The sequence below is a fragment of the Pelodiscus sinensis genome, chromosome 7 (genome assembly GCF_049634645.1).
Source record: "Pelodiscus sinensis isolate JC-2024 chromosome 7, ASM4963464v1, whole genome shotgun sequence".
Classification (NCBI taxonomy): Eukaryota; Metazoa; Chordata; order Testudines; family Trionychidae; genus Pelodiscus; species Pelodiscus sinensis.
In genome coordinates, this window is record NC_134717.1 from 45,540,711 (window position 1) to 45,568,228 (window position 27,518).

Sequence of the window (27,518 nt, forward strand, 5' to 3'; positions counted from 1 at the left end):
AAGAGGAAAATGCCACTAAATCAGTCTTAAGGGGAAAAAAAGATTGAGCTAACCCCACAAAATCAAAACCATAAATATGTCCAGATGTGATTAGTGTTCAGCACATTATGGAAATTTGATTTGTCTACAAAATAGTACCATACTCACAGCAATCCAAGATATGGATTATTTTCCATATGGTAAAGGCTAATCACAGTGTGTGTGTGCATGTGCATGCAAAATCTTTACAGAATATAAACCCTTTTGTACAGAATATTGCTTTAGAAAAAGTCTCTCTACTGACTGAATGAAAATATACAGCATCTCCAAGAGAAAAAAAGCCATTTAAAAGTGCTTTTAGTTGAGCTATCTGCTATTTAATATTCTTTTTTTCTGTGGTTATAGCCCCATGAGAGTCATGGCAACCAGGTGTACTTCTTCAGGGGACAGACATTTTGCAATAAATCTAAGAGAGCAAACAGAATAGAGCAGTCATAATTTCAGGAGGAGATGTTGGAGTTAATGTGTAGTGTTCCTTTGGTTATTATAGGCATGTATATATTAGACATGGAGAGGCTTTAACAGAATAGGTAAAAAAATATTTAAACCAAATGGTGTTTAAAATAGAACAAATGTATACTTGTTCAGATTTTTCATCCAGACACCTAGAGTAATTTTGGCTGTAGACGTTTTAACATTAATTGGGTCAAGTGCATGTTTGCAGTCTACATTGGATAAAAATGAATGCAATTATTACTGCCACCATTTAAACACATTTACATACTGTGTATGTTCCTATGTTTGCTCAGAAAAAGTAATGCAATAAAGTCAAATACAGAGGTCAAATGATGGGTCCTAAATAAGAAGAAATTGCAAATTATATACTAGTTCAAGCTTCTGCTGTAGCATCCATATATATACAATATTATGTTCCTATACATTCAGGAAAAAACCTGCCTACTGAACAGCCAACTGCCTTGCAAACTAATTTAGACTCTGTAGAATCATATAGCCCTCAGGTCATCTAAAGAGTGAGTATAAAATACATGCTTTTTAAAGTGCAAACTACTGTCCATCACTGCACAGAGGAGCCTGAATGTTTGCAAAAGCAGCTGGAAAGAAAGGAGGAGCCATCTCAGTGACCTCCTGATAACTGCTGCTACGTAATATGCCATATTATGGGGGGGGGGGAGAGGAAAAAAGAACCACTAGCAAAATGGATTAAAAATAATTATATTACATTTCCACATAAGAAAATGTTGTGTGTTCATTAATGGAAAGGAGTATGTCCACGAGATATGATTAATTCTGAGAATCCTGGAGGCAAGTTATCCACCTAATAAAAATTCTCTCAACTCATGTGCCGAACTGGCAAAATTGGCATAATACATTCTGTCGTTTCTTAGTTATTCAGAATGGTTCCATTAAAACTACTATGAACCTGTGTAATCTGAAAACATCAGCTGCTGGTGTTCATTGTTCTGCGCTTTATATAGTCTTTGACCAATGTAAAATGTATGTAAAATCCTACCATTTTCAGTTAGTAGCATTTTACTCCCACTTTACACCTATATGAAGGATTGCATGCAGTGCAAAGTGATGTAAATGAGGATTTTTTAACTCAAACTTGATCTGTGTGAGGACTAGCAACAAGATCAAATCAGAGGAAAACAGAGTTCCAATAAAACTGAATACATTATTTGAAACCATTAAATTTCTAACATTATTGTGATAACTACACACATACGTGCAAATTAAACTTACTTTACTGGGAATGAGATTTTTACAATAATATCTAGACAATATCACACAAACAGATGAATTTAGAAAAAAAATATTTAAAGGAACTAATACAGAGATTAACCTGTCTATTATGTTTCTATTAACGAACAGAATTTCTATAAAACTGTGTTTACTCCTGCTTAACATTATAATGAATCAAATGTATTGATATTAAATGAACCACATTAGTTCCTTTAAAAAAAAAAAAAAACTCACCTTTCCCTCATGTTGTCATTTATGGATCAGTTTAATTTCCCTTTATATTCTCCCCTTATTACTCCTTTCCAATAAATTATTTACTATATATTTACACTGTTACAAATTGTATTTTATATACTGCATGACTACAAAGTTTATTTCCACAGATATAGCCTACATCAGAGCACTATTTCCAGTGTTTAAGTTTAAATATAAATAAAAAGAATATCTTTGAGACCTCAATAATGTACTGGCTTTTTCAGATGAAGACTTGAGCCATGTCACTCTTTGAATGATGTAAAGCAATTCTAGAAAAAAACAGTAGAAAACTTTTTGCTATATTTTTTATTTTAAAAGTTGAAGTCAGTAGTTGCTATAATGCATATCTTTGTTGCCCATAGTGCTTAATTCTGTAATCGAATAGAATTCTAAATCTGGCTTGAATCTGAAAGAGTAGCAATCTTCTGAGTATTATAGAGTTGATACTTGATCTATAAAAAGAAATAGTCATTAAAAATGTACAGGAGACTATGGACACATTTTTTCCCCAAACTGTGTTTGTATAACTGTAACAATCAGGATGTTTTATCAAAAAAGAAAGTTTAAATGCACAACAGTAGTACAAGCCTTATTATAATAGAAGGTATATGTTTCCCCCTCTGTTCTGCTTATTTACTCAAAATTTTTTGAGTACTGTTTCTGCTCAACTTTTTATAGTGCCTTTCCCCACCTGCACCCCCTCAATAAAACCACACCCTCAACAATTGATTTACTCCACCCAATAAACAGATCTTGTGATCACATATGGGGGGGAGAGGAAAAAAAGCCTACAAAGGCTTAAATACTGACTCATTCTACGTATTATTTTGGCTAAAAGGTGTAACTGAGTTAGGGTATCCTCTTGAAATGGCTACTGCAGCCATCAAAGAGGAAAAAGATATTCAGGACTATGTGAGAAGAAAGGAGGAAGACTTTTACAGGTTGAATAGGGTCTTATTTGGGTGGGATTATGCTTATTCTAATGCTCTTCTCTAGAGAGACTGAAAGAATTGCCTACCTATACTTATTATTCAGTTTGTATCCTTCTTCTAATGCTAGATGTAACAAACTGATTAAGTACTTCCCAGTCACACTTACTGAATTACTTGAAAGTTTGTTAATCCCCTACACCAGGGGTTCTCAAACTTTGTGATACTGTGACCTCCCTCTAAGTTGCTCATGACCCCCCGGGGGGGTCAGGACCTACAGTTTGAGAACCACAGCCCTACACGTTTGTATAATAGCAAAGTCAAGAGAAAGCAGACTTTAATAGTGATGTTGCTTGTTAAAATGCTATTGTTAAAACTTTCAGAAGTGACTGCAGATTGCTTAATTTGAGACATCTTAAAATGACTTGACTGTTAAAGTGTAGGTACTTAATAATTCTGGCAAATGAAATTTATTTACAATATAGCCAGTTGAATAGCACTGAACTGTGAACAAACATGGTCAAGATTTTTCAGGGGTGATTTTTGCATGGCTTAGTTTTGGTATAACCTAAACTTACTTTTGCAATATAGACTTCTGAAAATTTACCATTTTGAGACCAGAAGCAAGGCTTTTCCAGTACTGCTGTCTCTTATGAGAACTGCAGTGATTTTGTGGTAGTTAACATTTCTTATGAAAACATGTTGATAAGTGCCAATGTATCAGTATTCCCTTATTCAGATATCCCTTATCCAGCAACTCCTATTACTATCAATGGGGCAGCAGTCACCTAGATGACCACCATGTCCCTACAGTCCCTTTGCATGTGGTAGTGAGCCTGCTCTTGGTTTGGATGCCATCTCCAACTGTTTTCAGTAAGACTGAAGTCATCCCCACAGGCAAAATGGCTGCTATTCCATGGTTTAGGGAGCTAAACAAGCCATAAGTACCTGGAGGAGCAGCATGGTGAAAGGTGAATAAGGTAGAGGAACAGGTGGATCTACAGGTTGCATGGGAAGGTGGGTCTGGAAGAGTGCAGAGGAAAGTGATGGGGCAAAGAATGGTACTACCTGAAGTCTACAATAATGGTGATAAAGGAGGGGGGGGGGCTCTCTGAGTAACCTGGAGACAGTAGTCATGCCAACCCTGGCAAACTGATCATGCTTATGGCATTTTGGCATCTTCAGGGAGCCCTCTGCTGTGACATGAGAAGTTTCTCTGAGTTTGTGACTTTTTTCAGGACTGGGCAATAGCATGCTGGCAAAATTGTGTTTGAGTGCCCTAGGGCTGAGAATACTACAGACACTTGCCCTGCCTTCAGGTAGGGAGAGGAGCACTCTAAGGGCAGTTGAGTGAATTCAGAGACCTGGTGTTGCTGCTGGGTCACAGGTGGAAAATACAAATGTTGCTGTTTGGTGAAGAGAGTAGCTCTCTTATCTCAGGGTGAAGAAAGAGTAAGAACTTCCATCTGAGCAGCCAGAGAGAAGATTGCATTTTCTGTGCATTACTTTTTAACCGTATGTTAACAGACACTGTAGGCAAATAAGGGGGAGGGGGTAACTGATTTAAAAACCCCAGATTTTTCTGGGACAATCTTTTTTCTCTTTAGGGGTTTGTCTCATGACTTTCAATCTCTTGAGAGGGCAATACTGTCTGTCTTTTGTCTGGACATCAATTACATAACTTAAATTGAAATATGTTAATTTAGCTTTTAGTGATGTCTACACAGCAGAAAGTCAAAGGAAGAACACTCTTCCTTCAACCTCCCTTACTCCTCATGAAATGAGGGTTACAGCTCAACATTATTTTGAAATAAAGGCTAGTAATGTAGATGCAAGCTACATTATTTCAGAATAATGCCAGCTATTCCAAAATAATGCTGCTGTGTAGCTGTACCCTAACTTTGATAAGTCAGTGTTCGAGGTGATATATTGTTTAATGCTGTAGTATACTGGCTACGTTCTGTATATTTGCCCCCTTCCTCAAAACTGGGTCTATTCTTTTTTTATTTTGCTTGATGGAAGTGAGCCCACATTCTTCCGATGTAAATTCTGTAGGATTTTTGAGGGTGAACGTATGGCTACCCTTCGAGATGGGTCACCCTCATTCGTTCCTACGGGAATGCAGTTTGCTGTGCGGGAAGATGGCTGCTCCTCTACGCTGCCAGAGCTGGCAGGAAGAAAAGGCTGTGTTGAGCAAGTGACCATTGGAAGAGATGAGGAGGGAGGTCCTTGGACTGTGGAAGCGCAGGAAGAGACTGGGACGCTTGGAGGGTGCAGGCTCGCAGGGCAGAAATAGGGCACAGTTCCTAGTCAGTCGGTATCGTCCTTCCATCGGGGACGCTTTCATTTTTGCGTATACGGACTTAGGGGTGACTGGTGACAGAGTCTCGCATGTGCAACTCAGGCGCCCTAGGCTGCTCCCAGGCTCTTGCAGGGATAGTCCCTGCAGTAAGGGGCTTGGGCCGCCACATACAATCCTACGTAGGTAGCGGAGTCGGGGGATGGTGCATGACGGAGCCTGCCACGCGCCTTCAGAACAGGGAACTTTCGCCCCCTCCCGCGTGGCTATTTCCTACAGCGCGCTTGTTCGCAGCTCGCCCCCTCCCGCTTCCGGGGCTCGGAATGAGCGGCCTCCCCCGCGGTAGCCTCCTGGCGGGAGAGACAGGAGGCGGCCCCGCCGCTGCGCGCGAAAGCTCTTCCGAGCGCTCTGTTAATGAGCGTGCGCACGAGCTGTCTCGAGCCCGCCTCCCCTTTTCTCACGTGACTCCTCCTTCTCTTCCCCCGCCTGCCCTCGGCTCCATATTGAATTTGAAACTGAAGGAAACAAGTCTGGTCACAAAATGGAGGTAATCGCCGCCACCGCGTTAGCGCCGCGTGGAGGGAGCGGGGCTGCTGTCTGGCCAGAGGCGAGGGAAGGGTCGGGAAGCCGCCTGCCGCCGCGATCCTGCCCGGGCTCCCCGCGGGGGGGATGCGGGACGGGAGCGCAGGCAACTGGGTGTGTCTGGCTGGCGCGGGGACGGGGCGGCAAAACGGTCTCCCTCCCCCAGCTCACCCGAAGAGCTGCCGCCTTCAGGCCCCTTTCTCTCCGCACCTCAGCCGCTTCGACGCTGCGAAATGGCGCACTGCCCCGGGGGGGAGAGGGGGCCTCCATGTTCCTGCTGCTGGAGCAACGCGGCTTTGGCCGCCATTTTGCCGCCCTGAGTCTTCTAGTCCTGGTGGAGCGGGAGGGGGTGCTGGCACCGTGGGTCTGGCCGGGAAACAGCAGTGCTCGTAATGTTCCCTCCGTCAGGGGGAGGGGTGAGCACCCAGTACAATCCGCAATACACGCACCCAAGGGGAAGGCGTACGTAATCTCCAGCAACACCCCTTCTCCCAGCATCGCCAAGCGGCCTCCAGTCGGCACCCCACGGAGGCTGGAACGGCCGGTAAGCTTGAAGTACACCCCCAACCGCGAAGAGATACAGCTTCAAAATGCTGTTCTCTAATTCCTCCTCCCTCCCCTTAGAGACAGCCGGAAAATGCCTTCTTAGAGGGACATTTACCCCCACCAGCAAAATCCCCACTGTCCCAAGAGAGACTAAAGAGTCTTGTATTAAATTTGATCCAAAGCCCATTGAAGTTCAGTGGGACTCACTGACTGCAGTCGGCTTTGGATCTGCTCCACACTGAATATCAAGATACAAAGCAAATCGCACTATGAAGTCCTATCTCTGGGAGCAAACTAGTACACAGTTGTTCCGTTCTCTGCAATCTATTGGGGAGGGATATGGGCATCCCTGCTCAGTAGAAACTCACAGCAAGATTCCACCACTGCATTTCTCAGGTGTCCATGGCTGAAGCTTGTAAAAGCAACTAGAAGAAAGGGAGAACCTGACTGCCTCCATTAGTAACTGCTACTACATTAGAGGCAGAGAGGAAACTCGAGACAGTAGCAGAACAGGTCAGAATAACTTTCCATGTAAGCAGTTGTTTTAGTTGCTTGAGGAATGTCGGTGCACAGTTGGCAAATGGCAGGGGAACTGCCCAACTAACACGTAATAATGTGGATTGTGATTAATATAGCTTGAAAATCTGTGGTATGCCTAATCACATTAATATTTTCTTGCTCTTCACAAGAGATAATGTTACTTACGTTGGGAATGGTTGTCTGCAACAGCGTAAACCATTTACATTGTTTCTAGCCCACATTTCATAAACTCTTAAAATCTTCAGATATAATTGCTTTAATTACAATCATGTTTAAATGTAATGCCCTAACTTTCTGTGAAATGCACTGCAGATGGCACTGCCAAATGTTGTCACTTCTGCATATTGCAAAACCATCAGGCCTGCATCTCAATTGATGCCTCATGCATTTAATTGACCTCTAAGAAGTCTAGTGCTGGCCAACATAGAGCCTTGTAGTAGTGATAACAGCTCCTGATATGAAAGTGAGAAGAATTAGAACCGTAAAAAGGTACAATAGAGGGAGAACAGAATGGGTGGCCTCCCACACCCCTAACAACTTCCCTTGGGCCTGTGCTAGTGTGCATCAAAACCTACCAAGGCTCCCTTTTGGCAGCCCCTGACTGTCTTCAAATCCTGATTTCACCACCCACCTCCTCCAGCTACTCAGTTCCTTGCTTATGTGGTATATATCGAATAGGCTCCTATTTGCTCTGGCAAATCTTGAGAGAATTTAGTAACTTTTACCAATGACGTGACATGGATCAGACTGCACCAAACTTAGAATTGAGGTAGACATTGCCTGAGGATACTAGAGAAGTACTGATGGTACTTTTATAGAAGCATTTATGCTTCTAAACAGGATGGATTGTGTTAAATCACAGCCTTTAAGTTTTATTACAATCTGGTAACTTTGAGTTTAAATGATAACAGAGTTTAGGTGAGCATTAATTTTTATTCTATAATGATAAAAGTTTTGACTATCACATGCTTTAAATATGTAGGCTGCCTACCTAAACAGCTAATATTTCTACTAATTACATTTTTCAAATACTGCTATGGGAATAAACATAGAATTGCTCCTGATTTACCAGACTGTATTAACTTATTCAGAGATCTATAGCAATTATATGTTAGAATTAAACCTAAAACAATAATTACCAGAATATTTTGTTCAGTAGATTGTATTGTAAGCTACCTATGGTGACTAGAAAGTTTATATGTTTACTAAATATGTGTGGTGGTGTCCGGTATTCAAAATTGTAAATTGAGGGCCTAAACTTCAGTGTTAACTGACATAACCAAGGAGTAGTGCAGACATTGCTGTCCTTTACTATAAGTGAAAGACTGGATCTAGCACAACTCCAGGCACTTTTTTCAATCTTGGATTGTCATGTTGACCACCTACCTTACTTAAACTCCATTCATCTGAAGAAGTGTGTGCCCACAAAAGCTCATGATACCATCTGCGGTTTTTGTTAGTCCTGCAGCACCTTAGAGACCATTGATTGTGTTTAAAGTTTTCAGTTATAGACTAACACAGCAATGGTTTTTTCTCCCCATGTTACAGTGCTCCTCTCTTGTAGGATTCTTGCTCGGTGAGTAGAACACAAGGGAATATTCCAGATAAAAGTAGGGAAATTCTGTTGTTAAAATTTGTTAAACATTGGAAGCTTTGAAGGCTATCAGGAACACAATCCAAGACCAGGAATATTTTATACAGTAAGATGGCTGTTGAATATGATAGCTGTACAATAGCAACCAGATTTCATGATGTCTTAAAACAACTGCAAAACACTTTTCAGACTTCATTTTCCTAACTCTAACAATTAGAATTGAACCCTGCTGCAGCAGTTTCCCTCTAAGTTTCCATCTATTTGCTGTATAAAAAACAATAGAACAGATTGAGTTTTACCACACTGACATCCCCTCCCTCCATCCTTAGTAAAGCTACTTGCTTTTACCTGCCTATGCTGCTTTACATATGGGGAAGAAGACCCACAAATGTAAATACTGATTCATACTGCTTGTTATATAGGCTAAAAGGAGCAACTGAGTTAGCACATCCTTCCAAAATGTCCTCCATGAAAGAGGAGAGAGATATTGAAGACTACAAGAGGAAAGGAAGAAGGTCTTCACAGGTAGCGTTTCCTTTATTCTTAAGTTTGTTCTGTTTCTCCTATATGGGTGGATGAAGGGTGTTGTCTGTTTCTATGCCAGGTATATAATAGTTCACTACACTGTATCATTCATGCCTACTGGATTCTATTAACAACTTGGTCAGACCCTCCCATCCCTTGCATTATAAAGAGAAACATAATATTTTAGCAGCAAATTTGTTGCTAAAATGTTATGTATAGTTTTACTTCCATAGGACAGACTCTCAGAACATGAGGTAAAACCTCCCTTTTTTTCTGTTGTTACAAAGTTCTTATAAATGTCCTCAAAGTTGCTAACTTTCACAATTGAGGCATTCTCTACCTTATTGCTTATGATCTCAGGAGCATCAGTAGTAAACTAATGAATTCTTGATCTTATTCAGAATTCCTTCTATTGTTCTCAGAAAGAAGGAAGACCGTATATCCGTAACTAAAATGAACACCCAATTCCTTACTTCTGGATGTGAGACTATCCCTGGTAAATGTAACATCTTTATCAGATATATCAGTCTTCTCTCTGGACTAAACATGCCCAGTTTAAAAAACCTGACCTATCAGATTATAAAACCTTTATCACTTCTGTTCCTTTCCTTTAGACTCACTCCAATTTATCTCCATCTTGCTTAAAGTGTGGCACCAAAATCTGACCCAGTACTCCAGCTGAAGCCTCACCAGTGCTTCAGTAGAGTTGAGCAGTTACTTTCTATGTCTTATGGACAATATTCCAATTAATGCTAAGGATGTTAAAATGTATTTATTAAAGTAAACATAGTACAAAATGGGAATAAAGGATATTTTGTACTAAAGTGGCCACTGAACCTGTGGGAAACAATCCCATAATTATTTTTTGTATCAGCCTTATTGGAGTACAGATAGAATGTAATATCAGTAGCTCACTCCCAACCTACAAGGATGGAATGAGTCTTATGGTCACTTTAGTGCTGCAGGTTTCGTGATGAAAATGTTAGGGAGATTGTGACTTCTCTCAGAGGCATAGCCATGTTAGTCTGGATCTGCAAAAATGAGGAGTCCTGTGGCACCTTAGACTACCAGACTTCTTAGGGCATACGCTTTCTTAAGTAAAACCCATTTAATCAGATGAATTGAAGGGGAAATTACAGAAGATGGTATGTATATATAAAACAGGAGTGGGGAACCTAAGGCTTGCCTGGATCCAGCCCCCAAGGCTCAGGGCTCCCCCACAGCATTGGAGAACCCATGCTGGTGCTCCAGCCCACCTGTTCCTCACCACATTAGCTTGGCTGGAGCACACAAAATCTACTAGCCTAGGACCCTCACCACTGATATAAAGGAAGAAGTTGCTTGTGTTAATGAAGCTAATCAAGTCAGTGTGGAAGTGGGTCATTCATAGCATTTGGTTTGGAGAGGTAAACATCTCCTTTTTGTGTGTATGAGATTTCTCTGACTTCTATGTAGAAAGGCCCTAGGTGAGTTGTCCTGCCAGTCTGGTGAAAAGGGGAGGCCCTGAAGGTGGGGAATGTCTGAGCTTGCTGAACTCCTCAGTGGTGGCTCCTTTGAGATTGGGTCTGGATCCCCATTTTAGGCTTTGCAACATGGGCACAGGGTTATAGTGGTACTGTGATTAAGTGACCAGGCCAAACCTGAGTGCTTGCTGTCACTCAGTGAAACAGATGGCAATATCCAGAGGAGAAGAGAGCTGGACCCAGTCCTACAGGATATAGGAGGTTCCACTGGGACGAATAGAGGGCAGACTTGCTCAGCAGCCTCCCTCCCCTTATTGTGCCAAGATAAGTGTTGCAGTACAGAGCAGTCTGTTTAGGGGGGTCACTGCTTCAGGAGTAGGAGAACATGCTGTCCTGTGACTTTTTCTTTTCTTTTTTTTTTTTTTAAGCAAGGTATGTTAAACATTTTCACTAACCACAGTCTTTGGCTTTTACTAAATTTATCGTGGCTGTAGTTGTTTTTTTCTTGATTAAAAACAGACAGATCTGCAGCCAGTTTTCTAGACAAGAGTCTTCACCAAATATTGTCACTGTTAAGTCTTATTTTTGGTCTTTAAACACTTGGGGACTGAGCTGTCCTATCTTATTCTTAAGTAGGGTTGGTTCCTGCAGAGCAGTTGATATATGCTAACAGGAATTGTATAAAAGCTTGTGTTGGCACTATATGTACATCTTTCCCCAACACTTGATGAAAGTTGTTGATATCTGGAGCTGTGAAAACAGCACCTGTAAGTCTAGGAAAACACTAATCTAAAAAGCGTTCCTCAGAAGTTGCTGTGCTATGAATATGAAACAAAGGAATGGAGGAATGGACATTGGAGCTGTTTCTTAAAACTTAATTTGCTGTTTCACTTAGCAGTGCTTTTGAAAGGGAACTTAAGTGGCTAGCTTTCAGTGTCTCCAGACAAGTGCTGTGCAGGCCTACTGAGGGTTTTGCTGGCAGTTCCCGTATGTAGGTGGGAATGCCTAGGATCTGGAGAAATCTGTTAAGGGAAAGGACAGACTTCGGCCTGCAGTATCTTGTACTTCCCGCCTCCCTCATACTTCTCTGTTGTGGCTGTTAGTATAACAAACCTAGGGAAATGTTGGGCTGGCGAACGGAGCCGGAGACACCGTGAAGTCGGTGGGGACTGCAACCAGCCCCCTTCTTCCCCTTCTCGGTGCGCGCGCTGTCTTGGAGTCCGCTTTGCTATCACGTGATCTCCCTTTCCTCTCGGCTCCATGTTGAGGCGAGGGTGAACGCGGCGACTAGTGTCCGGTCACAAAATGGAGGTTACCGCTGCTGCGTTAGCGCCGGGAGGAGGGAGCGTGGCCGCTGGCCTTGGCTGACGGGAGGGAGGGGGAGGCCTTATTGAAATTCAGGGAGGGGGGCGGGCGGCCTGCGGCGAGTGCTGTCTGCGCGGTGCCGGAGCGAGATTGGCCGCCTCCCCTTCCGGAAATGAATGTGCGTCCTGCATAGACGCGTCCGCGCCGCGAAATGGCGCCCTGCTCCGCAACGTGGGCTTCGGGGAAGCTGCTCTTCCCCTCGGTTCCTCTCCTCAGAAACCCCCTGCTCGAGGGGAGGGAACAGGCTGAATGTAGCTGACAAGTGTAAACGACCTAATCCTCGATCGCGGAGACTAACACCACAGTCTTATCTCGTGCACTCGTGAGGGACTGATGATCTCATCCCCTGGAAACTAACATCCTGGAAATCCCAGCCAGCCATCTCCAAAGAATGAAATCCTTAAACTCCCTAGATAAATATGTTCATCTTCTTGGAGAGCTTTTCTGAAAAAAAAATCATACCCCCTAAGAACTTTTGTGCAAAAAAAATTAGTGTGGGGAAACTTAAGTACCCAGCAAAATGCCTCCTGCCTAAGGGAGAAATGAATCATTTTGCAAAAAAATGCACTAGATATCGCAGGGAAAGACTGCAGTGTGTGCCCCACCCCAGGAATGACTCTTGTGCTCCAGGAATATGACTGGAGCACAGATAAGACATGGATTTCTTCCATATTTTAAAATACACATTTGCTAACGTTGAAGAAAAGGGCCCATGTCTGTCCACCTTTTCTGTTTGCAGGTCCCTTTCAACACAGGAACCCTGCTCAGATTCTCTGGCAGTTCAGTGTTAGTTTTTCTTCCCCATTTCTTTTTGCTCCGTTAATGTGAAATATTCAAGACCTTGTTACTCTATAAATTCAGTGTCTAGTAAAACTAAATCAGGCAGGCACATCAGGGGAAGCATTGTGTTTGTGTACACAATCAAAGCTGGCTAATGTAAAGGTAGAATCATGTAGGTTAATATTCTTTAGCATATGTCATGTACAATTATAAAGCTACTAATTTCATTATATTGCAGTTAGAATCAGGTACTAATTGCAAGTTTAGTCATAGTATACCCTTAAATTTTTTTAAGTACAAATGTAATTGAAGTATTTGGAGCAAAGGTACTCAAATATTTTCAGAGTCTGGGCCACTAAAAATAGTTCATGAACCATGTCTCCCACTTGCAAACACAGGACTCCTGAAACCCTCTCCTCTCCCTTACCATCACATAGTATCCTGTATGGTAACTAAATCAGTTTGTTTAAATACAAAACTGATAAGGGGCTTGCTTTTGGCGGTGCGCACAGATTCTCAACCAAAAGTGAGAGCCAGCTCTTTTTGACTCCTCAGCCATTAGTCTTTGCACTATAGTCAGGTATCCACTTAATTAATAGTTCCCAGAAGTGATACAAAATTCAGGCATAAGACTTTGTTTGCTAAGCACTCTTGCACAAATAACTTGTAAAAAAGTTGTCTTTCAAAGCATCTATATTTCTTTAATTCAAAGGGAAGTAAATATTTTTCTGGGAGGGAAAAAAAACCTAACCATCTCTAAACTGCAGGTTGGAGTGGCAGACTAATTTGGCCTCAGATACAATGTTAGACTTAATGTTTCAGAAGGCTTTACAATGGGGCTTTGTAGAAAAAGGTTTTAATGAAGACACAAAATAAGCTTTACAGTTAATTCCGTCTTCCAAAATTTTTTAAATTTTAATTCCAAAAATGTCATAAATGTTAGAATTAGGGATGTTAAAACATTTTTTGTAAACAGTTAACACTGTACACTATCAAATCCCTAGTTAGAACACAATTTAAGTGTTCTTTAGAATTTTGTATTTATTTTTTATCAATATTGGACAACATTTTGGGTTTGTAAAAGATGAGCATTTTAAGAGCTATTGTCATGTCCATACAGGCTTTTTCGCAGTTTAACTCTATTCTTATAACAACACTTTCAGGTAAATCAGTACAACTCTACCATATAGACAAAGCTTTGTTTCACTCTTGGACTACGTGTTGTCCACAGGTTTTTTTTTTAAAGGTGGGAGGGGAGCACAGTTATACTTTCGACAGGATAGCAACAATTCCATTAGCCATGTTAGGCTGAATGTTGGCAAAGGAGACATTTAAATCTTGCTGTAAAAGTTTTTACAACTTTGGCTAAGATTTTCAAAGTGATTTTTTATATATATATATATATATATATATATTTGGTTGCTTATTGTGAAGGGTCCCATCCTCTGAAAATTGGGCCCCTTTATCATGTGTCTAGTGATTTTTGGGAGCCCAATTTCTCCTACCTGAGGGTAAAATGCTTTTTTGCCAAACCAACATGACTATGGTCATCAGTTCCTTGATAGTGCCTTTTGGCTTCAGGGTTCTTTATTTTAAATCTGGTTTTAAATCTGCCAGTATATAGTGGTGGTTCATTTATAATCTTCCAAGTCTCGGTAACAAATAGCATTAACATTAGTAGCATTAACATGTCATATTGAGATAAACTGTGTCATATGCTTGTTACATAGTTATAGGTAGGACCAAGCTATTGTGAACATGCATTTTTAAATAAAAAGCTGTATATTGGAAAAACTGAAAATACAGAAGAATTACTATTTTATAAAACTTTGTTGGCTTTACAGAACACAGATAAGTATTTGTAGTTCACTGAGGAAATATCTTATGGGTTTTTGTGTGTGTGTTTTTTAGGGCCATGACCCGAAGGAGCCAGAACAGTTGAGAAAACTGTTCATTGGAGGCCTGAGCTTTGAAACAACAGATGATAGCTTAAGAGAACATTTTGAAAAATGGGGCACGCTCACAGACTGTGTGGTAAGTTGTCATAATTCAAAAAATGTTTCTGAAATTATGTGCATACTTACTACATTTAAGGTGATATCTGATCTTATAGGTGATGCGAGACCCACAAACAAAACGTTCCAGGGGTTTTGGCTTTGTGACCTACTCTTGTGTAGAAGAGGTAGATGCAGCAATGAGTGCTCGACCACATAAGGTTGATGGGCGTGTGGTTGAACCCAAGAGAGCAGTTTCTAGAGAAGTAAGCTAATTTAACTTATACTTGAGTATATTTATTTATTTATTATATTTAGAAGTAATGAATACTAAATGTAACTTCTGGCCTTCTAGGATTCTGTAAAGCCTGGAGCACACTTAACAGTAAAGAAAATATTTGTTGGTGGAATTAAAGAAGATACAGAAGAGTATAATTTAAGAGACTACTTTGAAAAATATGGCAAGATTGAAACCATAGAAGTCATGGAAGATAGGCAGAGTGGAAAGAAAAGAGGATTTGCTTTTGTAACTTTTGACGATCATGATACAGTTGATAAAATTGTCGGTAGGTAGCTTATAGAATGTGTGAAATTGAAACAATATTCTGATTTTACACATCATCAATGCATGGGATGTGCAATTAGTAAGCAAGTTGTTGACTAAACACTATAGGAAATATATTGCATATAGCTTTTAATCTGTATTTATGCTTTTCGAAAGCTTTGGGTAGCTCATGTTCTAGTGAATAGTAAAAACTATTTCAAAACTGTTTTATTTTCTAGTTCAGAAATATCATACTATAAATGGCCATAATTGTGAAGTGAAAAAAGCACTTTCTAAGCAAGAAATGCAGACTGCTAGTTCACAGAGAGGTGAGTTTGGGGTTGTGGATAATAGGATATTTGTACATAGTTTAGTTTTCTTTTCATTTCATTTAACATCTGTAAAATGTCTTGTAGGTCGTGGAGGCGGCTCAGGCAACTTCATGGGTCGTGGAAGCTTTGGAGGAGGAGGAGGAGGTAGTGGTGGTGGTGGTGGTGGAGGAAACTTCAGCCGAGGAGGAAGCTTTGGTGGCAGAGGTAGATGATTTGAATCCTTTTCATATAGCATCAAAATGAGAGCTCAAACAGACTTGTTCATGGAAAAACTTTCTTTGATTCAGGAGGCTATGGCGGTAGCGGTGGTGGAAGCAGAGGAAGCTTTGGGAGTGGTGATGGATATAATGGATTTGGCGATGGTAAGCATAATGTCTCTTGATTAGAACTAGTTTTGGACTTGGAAAGTGAGGTAATTTTGGCAATGATAGCTTGGGTTTTGGGCAATGTGATTTCAATAACTTCCTTTTTTCAGCACAATTACATCTTACTTGGAGGTGAGATAATTAAAATGAAACTGATACAAATTGCAAAATGAGCCTTAAACATGTATTTGATTATCATTTACTTAAATGTAAATATATATGGAGTGAAAATAGTTAAATGAAAGCTATTCTTTTTCTGTTCTTATGCTTGCTATTGGCTGAAATCAAGGGTCAAGATTACATGGAAGTTGTCCTAATATCTGAGGTCCATATGTAAAATTTCATAAATTTATCATCTTTGCAGATTTGGGTTTGGATAAGAATCCAAACCCATGGCGGGACAAAACCTCTGAATGTTGCCCACCAGCAAGATGTTTTCAGAAGCAGAAATGCCACTTGTACAATACAGGAAATAGTCAAATTTCTGTTTTTAGGCCTGATCTTCCAAAAATGTGTGAAGTGGTCACATTGAGTTCACTGGGTCTGTGTAAAGTTTCTCTCCAAACCTGTTTGTGGGATTGGTGTGTATGGCTACGTCTAGACTGGCATGATTTTCCGCAACTGCTTTTAACGGAAAAGAGCATCTAGATTGGCACGGACGCTTTTGCGGGAAAAAGCATTTTTGCCATCGGGGCTTTTTTGCGCAAAACAGTTTTTAGCTGTCTACACTGGCCCTTTTGCGCAAAAACATTTCCGGAAAAGGGCTTTTGCCTGAACGGGAACATCAAAGCATTTGCGTAAGAAGCACTGATTTCGGATAGTAGAACGTCAGTGCTTTTGCGCAAAATCAAGCGGCCAGTGTAGACAGCTGGCAAGTTTTTGCGCAAAAGCAGGTGCTTTTGCAGAAAAACTTGCCAGTCTAGACACAGCCCCAATGTGTTGTATCCTTTTGGTATGATTTTCTTATGTATTAAGCAAGAACACCTGGTAGTGCTGGTGCAAATATAACATAAGCTACTTAATTGCTTAGATATACAAACTAAGGTAACTTATATAGCTATTAATTCATCAAGATCATTCTTGTAGCTATCAGTCTATACCCAGATTTTTTTGGTACAGTGACAATCTCTCTCCTCCTCTTCCCCCCCCCCCTTTTTTTTAATTAAAGGTGGAAACTATGGAGGTGGCCCTGGTTACAGTAGTAGAGGGGGTTATGGTGGTGGTGGTGGAGGACCAGGATACGGAAACCCAGGTGGTGGATATGGCGGTGGCGGCGGCGGCGGTGGTGGTGGTGGTGGAGGATATGATGGCTACAACGAAGGAGGAAATTTTGGTGGCGGTAAGCAATATTTGCAGATCTTTAAAATGTTTCCCTCAATTTACATTTGCTAGGTATAGAACCTAAAATTACAGGATATGCTAATGATTTTAGAAATTACAATGAGGTGAGGATATGGCCCCAAATATAATCAACTAAAGGCTAGTAAAGAGGGAGCAAGAACTTGCCTTACAATTATACTTAATTGTACAGTCTTCCATTGCTCTGGAATTCTTATTTAAAAAAAGGGGAGGAGGCTGTAACTTTGGGGAGAGGTAATCAGATAGTGGACACCTTGAGTGAGGAGGTGAGAATTCCCAAGACCATCCCAACTTGATGTATCATGGCATGCCTGTCATTTCAGCAAGGTATGAACCCCAAAGCCTGCATAAGACACTTTTGCTAATAGTTGAAATACTAATATTTAAAGGCTGCTTTGCTATTAAGCCCCTGTGTATGAATTCTTAAAGAAGGGATGGGTATGCATGAAATGTTGAAATATCATCTGTCTATATATGCAACTTTCAATGAGGACACTATTTTTGGTTGTATAATAGCCGGCTTAAAAACCCCTTTTTCTCCCTCCCTGCTCCAGCTGTGTCTCAACCTTGGGGGGGGAGAGGCACAGTGGTCTGGGAGCTGGGACTACTTAGTCCCAGCTAGTGCGGTTCTGGGACCTGCCTGTGTGCCTGACACCACCTACATTTAAACTGCAGAGCTTCAGCTGGGCCCCTTATCAACTAATTATGTAGTTGATGCAGATTGTATCAACTACACCATGAGTCAGTTACCTGCTTCTTAACATCCTTATCAGTACATTGGAAAAACTGTGCTTCCGCAGAATATAGCATACATCCCTTGTTATCTGGAATAAGAGATGCCAGAAAAAGCAGATTTAAATGTACAAGCTAAACTCACAATGGCAGAATGTTCCTAGTGTAATATACTCTGTAATTATACCCACAAAGCCCATTTAGGGATTGTCTGTGGGGCTGTGCGCTGCAATATGCACTAAACCACTTTGTTCTGTGTAAACCCTGTTAATATGAGCATAATAGCTACTTACTTCACATTAATATACCCATGGCAGTGTATGCTGCAACTTGCCCCCAATGCAGGCTGCAGAGGAGTGTTTTTGTAGATCTGGTCAAAGTGTGAGCCTCTTTTTGAAGATAACTAAGGCTCTATTGGCATAACAAACATGTCCTCTTCTATTCAAGTGATTTGGAAACCTTTCCATAAACCCATATAGACAGTTGTAATGTGTGTTATCTTATGAGTTCATCTGACTTGATTGGAAAATATTTTTTTTTGGTCATGTTGACAGTTTTGGGAGCTCTTCTACTTTCAGGCATTGCACTGATTAATAGATTTAATTCACTGATTAACAAATTGGTGTTTCATTTGATTAAAACCAGTGGATCTCTTTTCAAAGACACTTTAAATCAGAGTGTAAGAATGCCAAATAGAAATTTAGCTAAACTTGGTGATATTAGTTCAGCCATTCTTCCACTGATTTAAGAGCACCCTGTCTTCCAAAAATCATCAGAATAGTTAAAACAGAGAGGTTTAAGAAATACATTTAGTTAAATCCATGCACTTATATGTAGACCTAACTAAACTCTTCAGTTAAGCACGCACTGAACCATTGATGGTTTTGATTAGCCATGTACTTTACTGGATTCTTAGGATACGGAATGAGGAGTGGGCCCTAAGTTGAAAGAGAAATCTTTTTGGTTTTGTTTTGTTTTTTTTTTTTAAAAGAGAAAACTGAGCTGCAGTTTCCTGGATAACTTCTTTTCCCAGTATTGGTGGGTAGCTAGTAGCTATTAATCGCTTGAAAGAGTTTCAGCTTGTTTAACAGGCTCTACAAATACGATAATCCTCTAGATGTGCTTTTCAGTGACCAATATAGCAGTATTTGTGGGTTCTTACAATAAGATCGTCCAGAAAGAAATCCTGAATTACAAGTGAAAGCTGTAAATTTGGGTAATTAATTGGTCATGACGCCTCTGTAGAAAAACTGACTTTCTGCCTTTATGGAAATAGAAATAGGAGTGAGATAATGGTATGGACGCTTGGTCACAGGCAAGGTAACTGATGTTGTTTTCCCTGAAATTGTGTTGAAAGTTGGATTGGCATGAGCTAGTGTGAGGCTGTGGAAAGCCGTGAGACCAAAACTGTGTAAAACTTGATTGTAAAGGCTTGTCTACGTTGCATGCACTCTCTAAATAAATAAATAAAAAGCTTTGCTTTTTGATTGTACCATTTTCAGCAAAAGTTTAAGACCCTATTATAGGTATGTCTACATTTGCACCCTCTCTCTCGAGGGATGCAAATGAAGACATTCAAAATGGCAAATGAAGCCAGGGTTTAAATATTCCACACTTCATTTGCATATTCACGTTATGGCGCTATTTTGAAATAACAGACGCTAGCTATTAAGACAGTTTTTTCGAGAGAAGGGTTTTCTCTCGAAATAACCACGTCTTAACAGCATGTTATTTCGAAATAGCGCCATAACGCGAATATGGAAATGAAGCATGGGATATTTAAATCCTGGCTTCATTTGCGAGTTTGGATGTCTTTATTTGCATCCCTCTCTCTACAGAAGTGTAGACATACCCTATCTGATTTAGTGGGAAGTGAGAAACTGCTGTTTGTTTTCTTTGGGAGGGAGAAGGGAGAACTTGTGTTGAAGGCTGTATTAACAGTGCCAGTTTTGAGTGTTTTCCATTTCTGTGGAGTTTCTCACGTTTTTGTGTTTAAAGCTGCCTTGCATGGTGAGTTTGGGATGATTAAAAACATGAAATTTGTTTCAGGTAATTATGGTGGCAGTGGAAACTATAATGATTTTGGCAACTACAGTGGACAACAGCAGTCGAACTATGGACCCATGAAAGGAGGTGGCAGTTTTGGTGGCAGAAGCTCAGGCAGTCCCTATGGTGGTAAATATAACTTTGAGCAAACTTCTTTTTTTTGTTTTAAATAACATGCAAAAAAAAATGGTCAATATATGTATTACTCCTAGGTGGTTATGGATCTGGAGGTGGAAGTGGTGGCTATGGTGGCCGAAGATTCTAAATGGAACCAATAACAGGGTGGGTATATTATATGTATAGATGACGACGATGATGATGATGAATATGCAGCTGTTCACTGAGTAATAATTTTCTTATCCTGTATTCAACAGGCTACAGTTCTTAGCAGGAGAGAGAGAGCGAGGAGTTGTCAGGAAAGCTGCAGGTTACTTTGAGACAGTCGTCCCAAATGCATTAGAGGAACTGTAAAATCTGCCACAGAAGGAGCGATGATCCATAGTCAGAAAAGTTACTGCAGCTTAAACAGAGAACCCTTCTTGTTCAGGACTGCCATAGCCACAGTTTGCAAAAGTGCAGCTATTGATTAATGCAATGTAGTATCAATTAGATGTACATTCCTGAGGTCTTCTATTTGTTGTAGCTTTGTCTTTCTTTTTTTTTTCATTACATCAGGTATATTGCCCTGTAAATCGTGGTAGTGGTACCAGGAATAAAAAACAATTAAGGAATTTTTAACTTTTCAATATTTGTGTAGTTCAGTTTTTCCACATTTTAGTTCAGACTTTAACAAAAATAAAGAAATGTAGTTCAGGGTGTTTTTTGTTAATAGAGAAGATTTATGCATTTCTCAATTACCATTTTGTGTTAATTTAAAGGTAAATGTAGAAACACCTGATTTGCAGTCTTAAGGGGTCTAGTCTCAATGTGTATATGTAACTCCCATTGACATGAGTTATATATATGCAGATCGAGAAAATGTTGCATTATAGTTTGTTTTAGATGTATTACTAGGATTGAGTTATTTAAACTAGTGTTGTGAATGATAGAATTAAGCTTACGCTCAAATGAAAATTTCAAATTACTTTTTGGTTTGTGCATATTTTTTAATTTGTAGTTCTGTATAACTTAGTGCTGGCTCTGCAAGAAAAAAAGGCATGATAAATATTTTAACAAGACTCTAAAGTCATATTCAAACTGCCTCCAGTCTCATTTGAGAGATAGGGTATACCTGCAGTCTCTTGCTCCAGTTCTGGGTGAAGAGAGGATGGACTTGATTTTACCTTTTTCAAATTCTTGTAAAGGCCAAAAGGGTGAAACTCAAGTGTCTATTATCCTAGGATATGAAGTTAGATATTTTTAGATGAACTTATGCTTTAAAGAGCAGCCTCAATCCAAGAGAAACACATGAACTATTTCATTTGAATGTGCTATCATAGGAGAGAATAGCTACATGTTGTAAACAATTTAATGGCTATATGCTTCCTTGTATACACCCTAGGCATTTTTTCTGGACACATCCTTCTGACTTGGAACAAAGAGTAGCACAGGTATAATCCCTGACAGTCTCAGGTAATTCATTAAGCCTTATGATGGACAAACTGTCATAGTTAAAGTCCTTTTTTCCTCTAAAGATTGAGCTCAAGTAAGAGATTCAGGGTTATTTGAAAATAAAGTTGGTCATATTTCAGTGACAGGACACCTTTTTAGTTCTAAGATTTGATACCAGGGCGAGTTTGATTAAAAGAAGCCCATAATTAGAATATGCATATCATTTCAGATTTAGGTCACTGGATGGTGGTGGTATAGCAAAACAATTCAAGCAAAACAACTGGGTGACGGTAATGCTGAAAAGGATCTGGGGGTTGTAGCAGATCACAAATCAGTCGTCTATGGTGTATTTGCAAAAGGGGGGAGGGGTTGATATTCTGAGGTGTATTAACAGTATTTCCATGTAAGATTGGATTGGGGGCTTACTTGTTCCTCTCTACTTGGTGTTAGAAAGAAAGGCCTGAGCTCTGGAGTATTTTCTAATACTAGGTGCCACAATTAAATAAAGTTGTGGATAAATTGGAGAGGCTCAAGAGAAGAGCAACAAATAAAAGGTTTAGAAAACTTGACCTACGAGGAAAGGCTTAAAAAAATTAGCATGTTTAGTCTTGGGGAAAAAAACATGGAGACCTGATAATCTTCAGCAACATTAAGGGTCTTTACAAAAAGGATGGTAATGAGTTTTTCTCAATGTGCACAGAGTGTATGACAAGTAGTAATAGGCTTAATTTGCAGCAGGAGATTTAGGTTGGATACTCTGGAAAATCTGTCATTCGAGGCCTTTTTAATAACAAGTAGGACAAACCTATCGGGGATTGTCTGATTACTTAGTCCTGCCTCAGCACAGGAAGGAGTAGATCACCTCTGAAAATCCCTTCCAGTCCTCCATTTCTGAGATTGTTGTTTATAGTCCTAGCTAGAGAACTTGATGCCTTACTTTGAACACCACATTCAGGCACTAGTCATCCTATTTGATTTTTCTCTCAACTCTTGCCAGAGCAGTGCTTTGCGTCCTACAAACCCCGAAGAGTAGGGATACAGTCAGTAGAAGAAAAACCCCAGACATTTGACAATATGTGGTGCTCATATTGCTCTCACCTGTTTCAGTATAAGGTGGTAAATGTGCAGTATAAGGTGGTAAATGCAATTCCAGCACAGGAATCCATCTTCAAAGATGTTATGAAATGGCTTAAGTTCCTATCAATCAAACAACAAAAGTTACCATTTGAGTTGTAGAAGAAATAAAATTCAATAAAATATTAAACAATGTTGCCAAACATTGTTATGAGGGTGTGTTCAAATTTCAGAATACTAAAAAACATGGAACATTGTCACGGTTGATAGGCACCAAACTGGATTTTTTTTCCTACTTCTTCAGTTTTTTCCTGTGAATGTTCTAAAATGATTTTTCTCTAGGTTAGTTTTAAAGAAAACTCAGTAGCTCAGCATCTGCATGAAACTAGACTTTACTAAAATTGCATACATTGAGATGGGAATTGATGAAAGGGTACTTAAATGAGTTACTTAAATCACCTTCAAGAAGCTTGTAAAGAATGGGTCAAACTTTAAACAATACCTCAGATCTGGCATCTTACCTGGATACTTGCAAAATTGTGGGTGAGTTCTGCAATCACACATTTCAATCACTCCTTGACTTGCATTTGCAGATGCTTGCCAACAAGGAGTTGGGTAAACTTAAATTTGCATCTGATTGCAGGGAAAATTAGGATGGGCTGAGGTTGACTGTTCTCTTTTTTTTTTTTTTTTTTTTTAAGGCCTCTCTCTGTACCTACCTTAAACTAACATAGTAAGTGTTACAGGATTGTTTATTAACAAGACTCATTTGCAACTTTAAAGAGTTGAAGTCTGCAAGTGACTTGTTCTTAGGTGGGTGGGGTAGGTTAGTTGTGTGCATTATGGAAAAGTGTAAGCTATGAGACAGTGATTAACCAGCTTTAAGAATCTAGGATGTACTTCTTAGCAAAGTATGGATCAAAGGACTCATAAGACAGGACTTCAGCAGCCAATTGAGTATGGACAAGTCAGCATAATTAAAGAATGACAAGGCAGCAGCAGCAACAGCAGCTTCAACTTCCAGAGAAGTGAAGGCATAAGATACTGTGCTGATAGTGAGCAGCTTTCCAAAGGCTAGTTAAATCTGCTGAAATATCGAAGAAAGTCTAGCAAGAGTTCTTCATCTTTTGGAACCTCCTTGAGTGATAGCTACTTGAGTTGACACAAAATCAATAGGTCTAGCATTTAGACCTGAAAGGAAGGGCAATGAGATAGGTAAGGTTTGCCTTTAAATTTTTTTTCATGAATTAGAATAGTGGGGTTTTTTTAAACAAGGTAAGAGTGATATCTTTACATTGCAGGTTGAATGAGAAGCTCCTGCTTGACAAAGTGAGGAATGTCTTGCGTATCCTCGTCAGAAACCTTTTATTAACTGAATAGGTAAGAATTCAGGTGCATGATAAGCATTTGATCATGACTGACCCTTTCACTCACTCCTTTCTAGATTCCGCCCCCTCCCCCCCCCCCCGCCTTTTTATTAGATTTGTAATGAGCTTCTTACTAGGTGAAAATAAATTTGGTAATGCACTAGCTCATGCCACCTTCTTTGGCCCCTTTACATTGTTTGCAGACATGAGCCTCAATTGAAGAATACTGTGTTGTTATAAACGAACATCTGCCTTAAATAAGCAAAGAACAAACAGGTGGTGTGAACTGGATTAGAAGAAACATACCTTCCTTCGTAGTATTAAGGATATTTGTTGTGAAAACAATTCTAAATACATAATTTCTCAACTGTTTGTATTCTAGTAATACATGGAACAGTGATTGAGCAGTGGACTACAGGCTTTCTGTTAAGAGAACTTGTAAACAACCATTTGAGCCCCAATCAAAATAAGTCCTCAACATGGTAGTGACTGTACAGTAATGCAGATTAAAACATTTCTCCTTGTTAATAACAATGATCTATTGCTTTACAAAAGTCTAGGCTCCCTAACCACATTAGTAATTAGCAATGTATAAAGATAGGTTGGGTCAGTCATTTTTCTGGCTCTTATTTTTTCTTTAGGATGTCCTATAACAAATATGGATCACTTAGGGAACGTCTAGACTACAGGCTCTTGTCGACAGATACTGTCGACAAAGTGCATCTAGACTACATCCAGTTGACAAAGCAAGCTGCTTTGTCGACAGAGTATAGACGCAAAGGACAGTGTAGATGCAATAATGCCTTCTATTGACAGAACTCTGTCGACAAGACATTATTCCTCGTAGAATGAGGTTTGCCGCCGTCAACAAAACTGCTGAGTTTTGGTGACAGAAGGCCACTTGTCAACAAAACTCTGTAGTCTAGACACACCGTTAGTGGCTTTTGACTTAAAAGAATGGTTTTATTTGTGTGGGGACAGAAAAACCGTCCAATGAACACTTGCTTGTTTTTCTGTGTTCATCTCTAGAGACCAGAAGGTGTCCTGGTAGGGAATCTACATTGTAGCCTCTTTTTACACTGGTATCTAGTACATGTTTACTTGACTGAAAAGTATTTAATGTAAAACAAACCAAAAAAAACCCCTCAAATACTTCTTTCAGTGAATAATCATAGTTCCTGTGCTACTTAGCCAATATTGTCTGTTTAAATTACACTAAAATGGAAAAAATAAACATTTCACTTAAATGGTTTTAGCTGTTAAGTATTTGTTTATGGTTTTTAATTAGTACAAGAATCCCACCTGTGAGCACCTAGAAATCCAGCCTTTGACAATACTGGTGTGAATCGGTATTAAATGTCTTAGTTTTCATCCTCTCGTTTGATAAATGGTATTGATTTCCTCATGTAGTAAATGGTATTGAGTTTCTACAATGAAACTTATTTAACATGGCATGTTTGACAAATGACATTTTCATGATTTACAATCAGTTGCTGCAGCCTGCCTAATCTAGCATTTTGAAGTGCTTAGAACATATAGCGTATCCAGATATAAAATTCCTAGAAAGTATTTAGTTCAGTTGGAAGATGTATAGATTGATATACTTGGTGCTTATTAGGATGGCTCTAGAAAATAGCTACAAAACATCATTCTTTCTGTGGACTTAAATGCTTTGGAGATTTTTTTTTCTTACTATCAAGTGTAAAATTAGGTATCCAGGTGTCTGAAATGAGCTTCCTAATATTGCTAAATAACAAATAAGTTATTGAACTAACTTCTGCTTACTGTTTTTCCATTGCTTATGTTTTAGTTTCATCATACCAGGAGATCAACAAATCTGTAAAGAAAATGGATACACGATACACCTGAATATCTGAATTTCCAGGTAGTACTTACTAAGGCACTTTAAAAAAATGAGAATTGTCCTGTTTTCTTGACTGGACATTTTCTTTAGCCAAACTGTTACAGGCTTCAGATATTCAAACCAATTTACTTGGTGTACTGCTGAATAAGCAATAGCTGCCATACTTGTGACCAAAGTAACTGCCAGATCAGTTTCTAATTGGTTGCTTTGTAAAGTACGTTTGGGTACCAAGAGTGTGAAGTGTTACTGAAATCAGATTATAATGAAGGATCAATTTTATTTTTCTGTCTTTGCTGTTAAAGGTAGTTACAAGGCATTTATTCCTTTGTTGCCACTTAAATGGGAAACTCCATTAAATGCTTAGAAGTATGAAAACTTCAGTATTTATTTATCTTTTAATTGTCATCAATGTTGAGTATCTGGTCTGTCTTGTTTCCCAGCAGAGGCCCAGTTTGATATAGTGAGACTGAAATTTGGTTTGCCACTAGAAATTTTGGAAATAAGTCTTCAGATTAATTAAGCTGGTGGTTATCTTTTACTACTTTGAAAAATTCTGGTTTCCAGTACTTCACTGGATGGAGGGAAAGATTCTAATCCTTCCGTGCATCAGAGTCACGGTATCTTGGCTTACTAGCTCAGCTATATGTTTAAGACACTGTAAATGTTTAGGTTGTGCCCATTAAAGGTCATGGTATTATCTATGTTTTTTGTTAATCTCTAAGGTGCTGCAGGACCATTCATTGTTTTTCTAGTTCATTGTATAGTTACTTCACTGGAGCATTCCTTTTTAAATACCAATCTGTGGTCCCTTTTATTAACACTTGTATTTTTAAATTCAGTTGAACTTAATGATACCAAGATAGTCTGGGATATGCTAACTTTAATGCATCTGATATTTTTTCTCTTCTGTGGATGCTGCAGGATGAATCCTCTACCTCAGGAAAAAGCTATTTTAGAACTCAAAGGTGCAAGTCTATCCATCGTAGAAGAAATACCCTTTGAAATTATCCTCTGTGGAAGACTCAAACAAATCTACAATTAAATTATCAGATAAGGCGTATAAAGGGTAATAGTGTAACTTTAAATCTTTCAATCAAACAAGTGTTAGAAAAGAACATCCATAAATGTTAATACTGTAGCAAAGTATTGTTGATGGATGTAAATGTTAAAATATTTCTACTTCTCTTTGAGAAGGACGTGTACATTGTCATGAGTTTTTAATAAAATCTTGGTTCAGTGCGTGTGTGCGTGCGCGCGATCTTTGAGGCTTCCCGAGCAATGGGTTAGAACTATTCAGATGAGTGTGGTATAAGCAACCGATCTTATGCTCTTTGACTGGAGTTAAATGTGTGGTCTTTATTGAATTATTTCCCTAGTCCATTGTGTGAAACACTTGGAACTGGTGGGGTTGACCAGTAGGTGAATTGCGTTTCCATGGAGATTTGAGACAATAGTATATCGATGTTGTGTTACACTGGCAAGGTTGAATAGGAAAACATGAACTGCTGCCACCTTGTAACTTATATTACTCACACTCACATCTTGGGAGGAAAAGGCCAATTTTCAGGCTATCTATTTTCATGTGTACTGAAATCATCCTTTTCAACTGGAGAGTTGTGCATGTGAGGGTTTGTGGCTCTATGAGCTTAGCTCTTAGTATTGGAGATGA

The 27,518-nt window shown here is 39.5% G+C and overlaps 1 protein-coding gene across 7 annotated transcripts; it reads left to right on the forward strand.

The window, feature by feature from the left end:
- The first annotated feature begins 5,534 nt into the window (after positions 1-5,534).
- Positions 5,535-27,088, forward strand: HNRNPA3 (heterogeneous nuclear ribonucleoprotein A3). Of its 7 annotated transcripts, XR_012905231.1 has the most exons (14): positions 5,535-5,773; positions 8,911-9,013; positions 14,533-14,655; positions 14,735-14,881; positions 14,971-15,181; positions 15,399-15,488; positions 15,576-15,695; positions 15,779-15,853; positions 17,025-17,195; positions 19,997-20,122; positions 20,206-20,275; positions 23,920-23,998; positions 25,796-25,870; positions 26,771-27,088. XR_012905231.1 is itself a non-coding variant. In XM_014571718.3 (13 exons), coding segments are annotated over exons 2-12 (1,221 nt in total). In that variant the 5' UTR covers positions 5,619-5,773; positions 6,751-6,883; the 3' UTR covers positions 20,259-20,275; positions 20,368-20,739. The 7 variants fall into 7 exon arrangements, 6 of the variants coding, with proteins under 6 accessions (XP_006119524.2, XP_014427204.2, XP_006119522.2 ...); XM_014571718.3 differs by lacking the exons at positions 23,920-23,998; positions 25,796-25,870; positions 26,771-27,088 and adding exons at positions 6,751-6,885; positions 20,368-20,739 and having other exon boundaries at positions 5,619-5,773; XM_006119460.4 differs by lacking the exons at positions 23,920-23,998; positions 25,796-25,870; positions 26,771-27,088 and adding exons at positions 6,751-6,867; positions 20,368-20,739 and having other exon boundaries at positions 5,619-5,773.
- The last annotated feature ends 430 nt before the right edge of the window (positions 27,089-27,518 follow it).

Coding starts and splice junctions, on each gene's coding strand:
- HNRNPA3 (XM_006119462.4), top strand. CDS start 5,550: ATGAGCGGCCTCCCCCGCGGTAGCCTCCTGGCGGGAGAGACAGGAGGC. Junction 15,489..15,575: donor GACTGCTAGTTCACAGAGAG/GTGAGTTTGGGG, acceptor AATGTCTTGTAG/GTCGTGGAGGCGGCTCAGGC. Junction 15,696..15,778: donor AGGAAGCTTTGGTGGCAGAG/GTAGATGATTTG, acceptor TCTTTGATTCAG/GAGGCTATGGCGGTAGCGGT.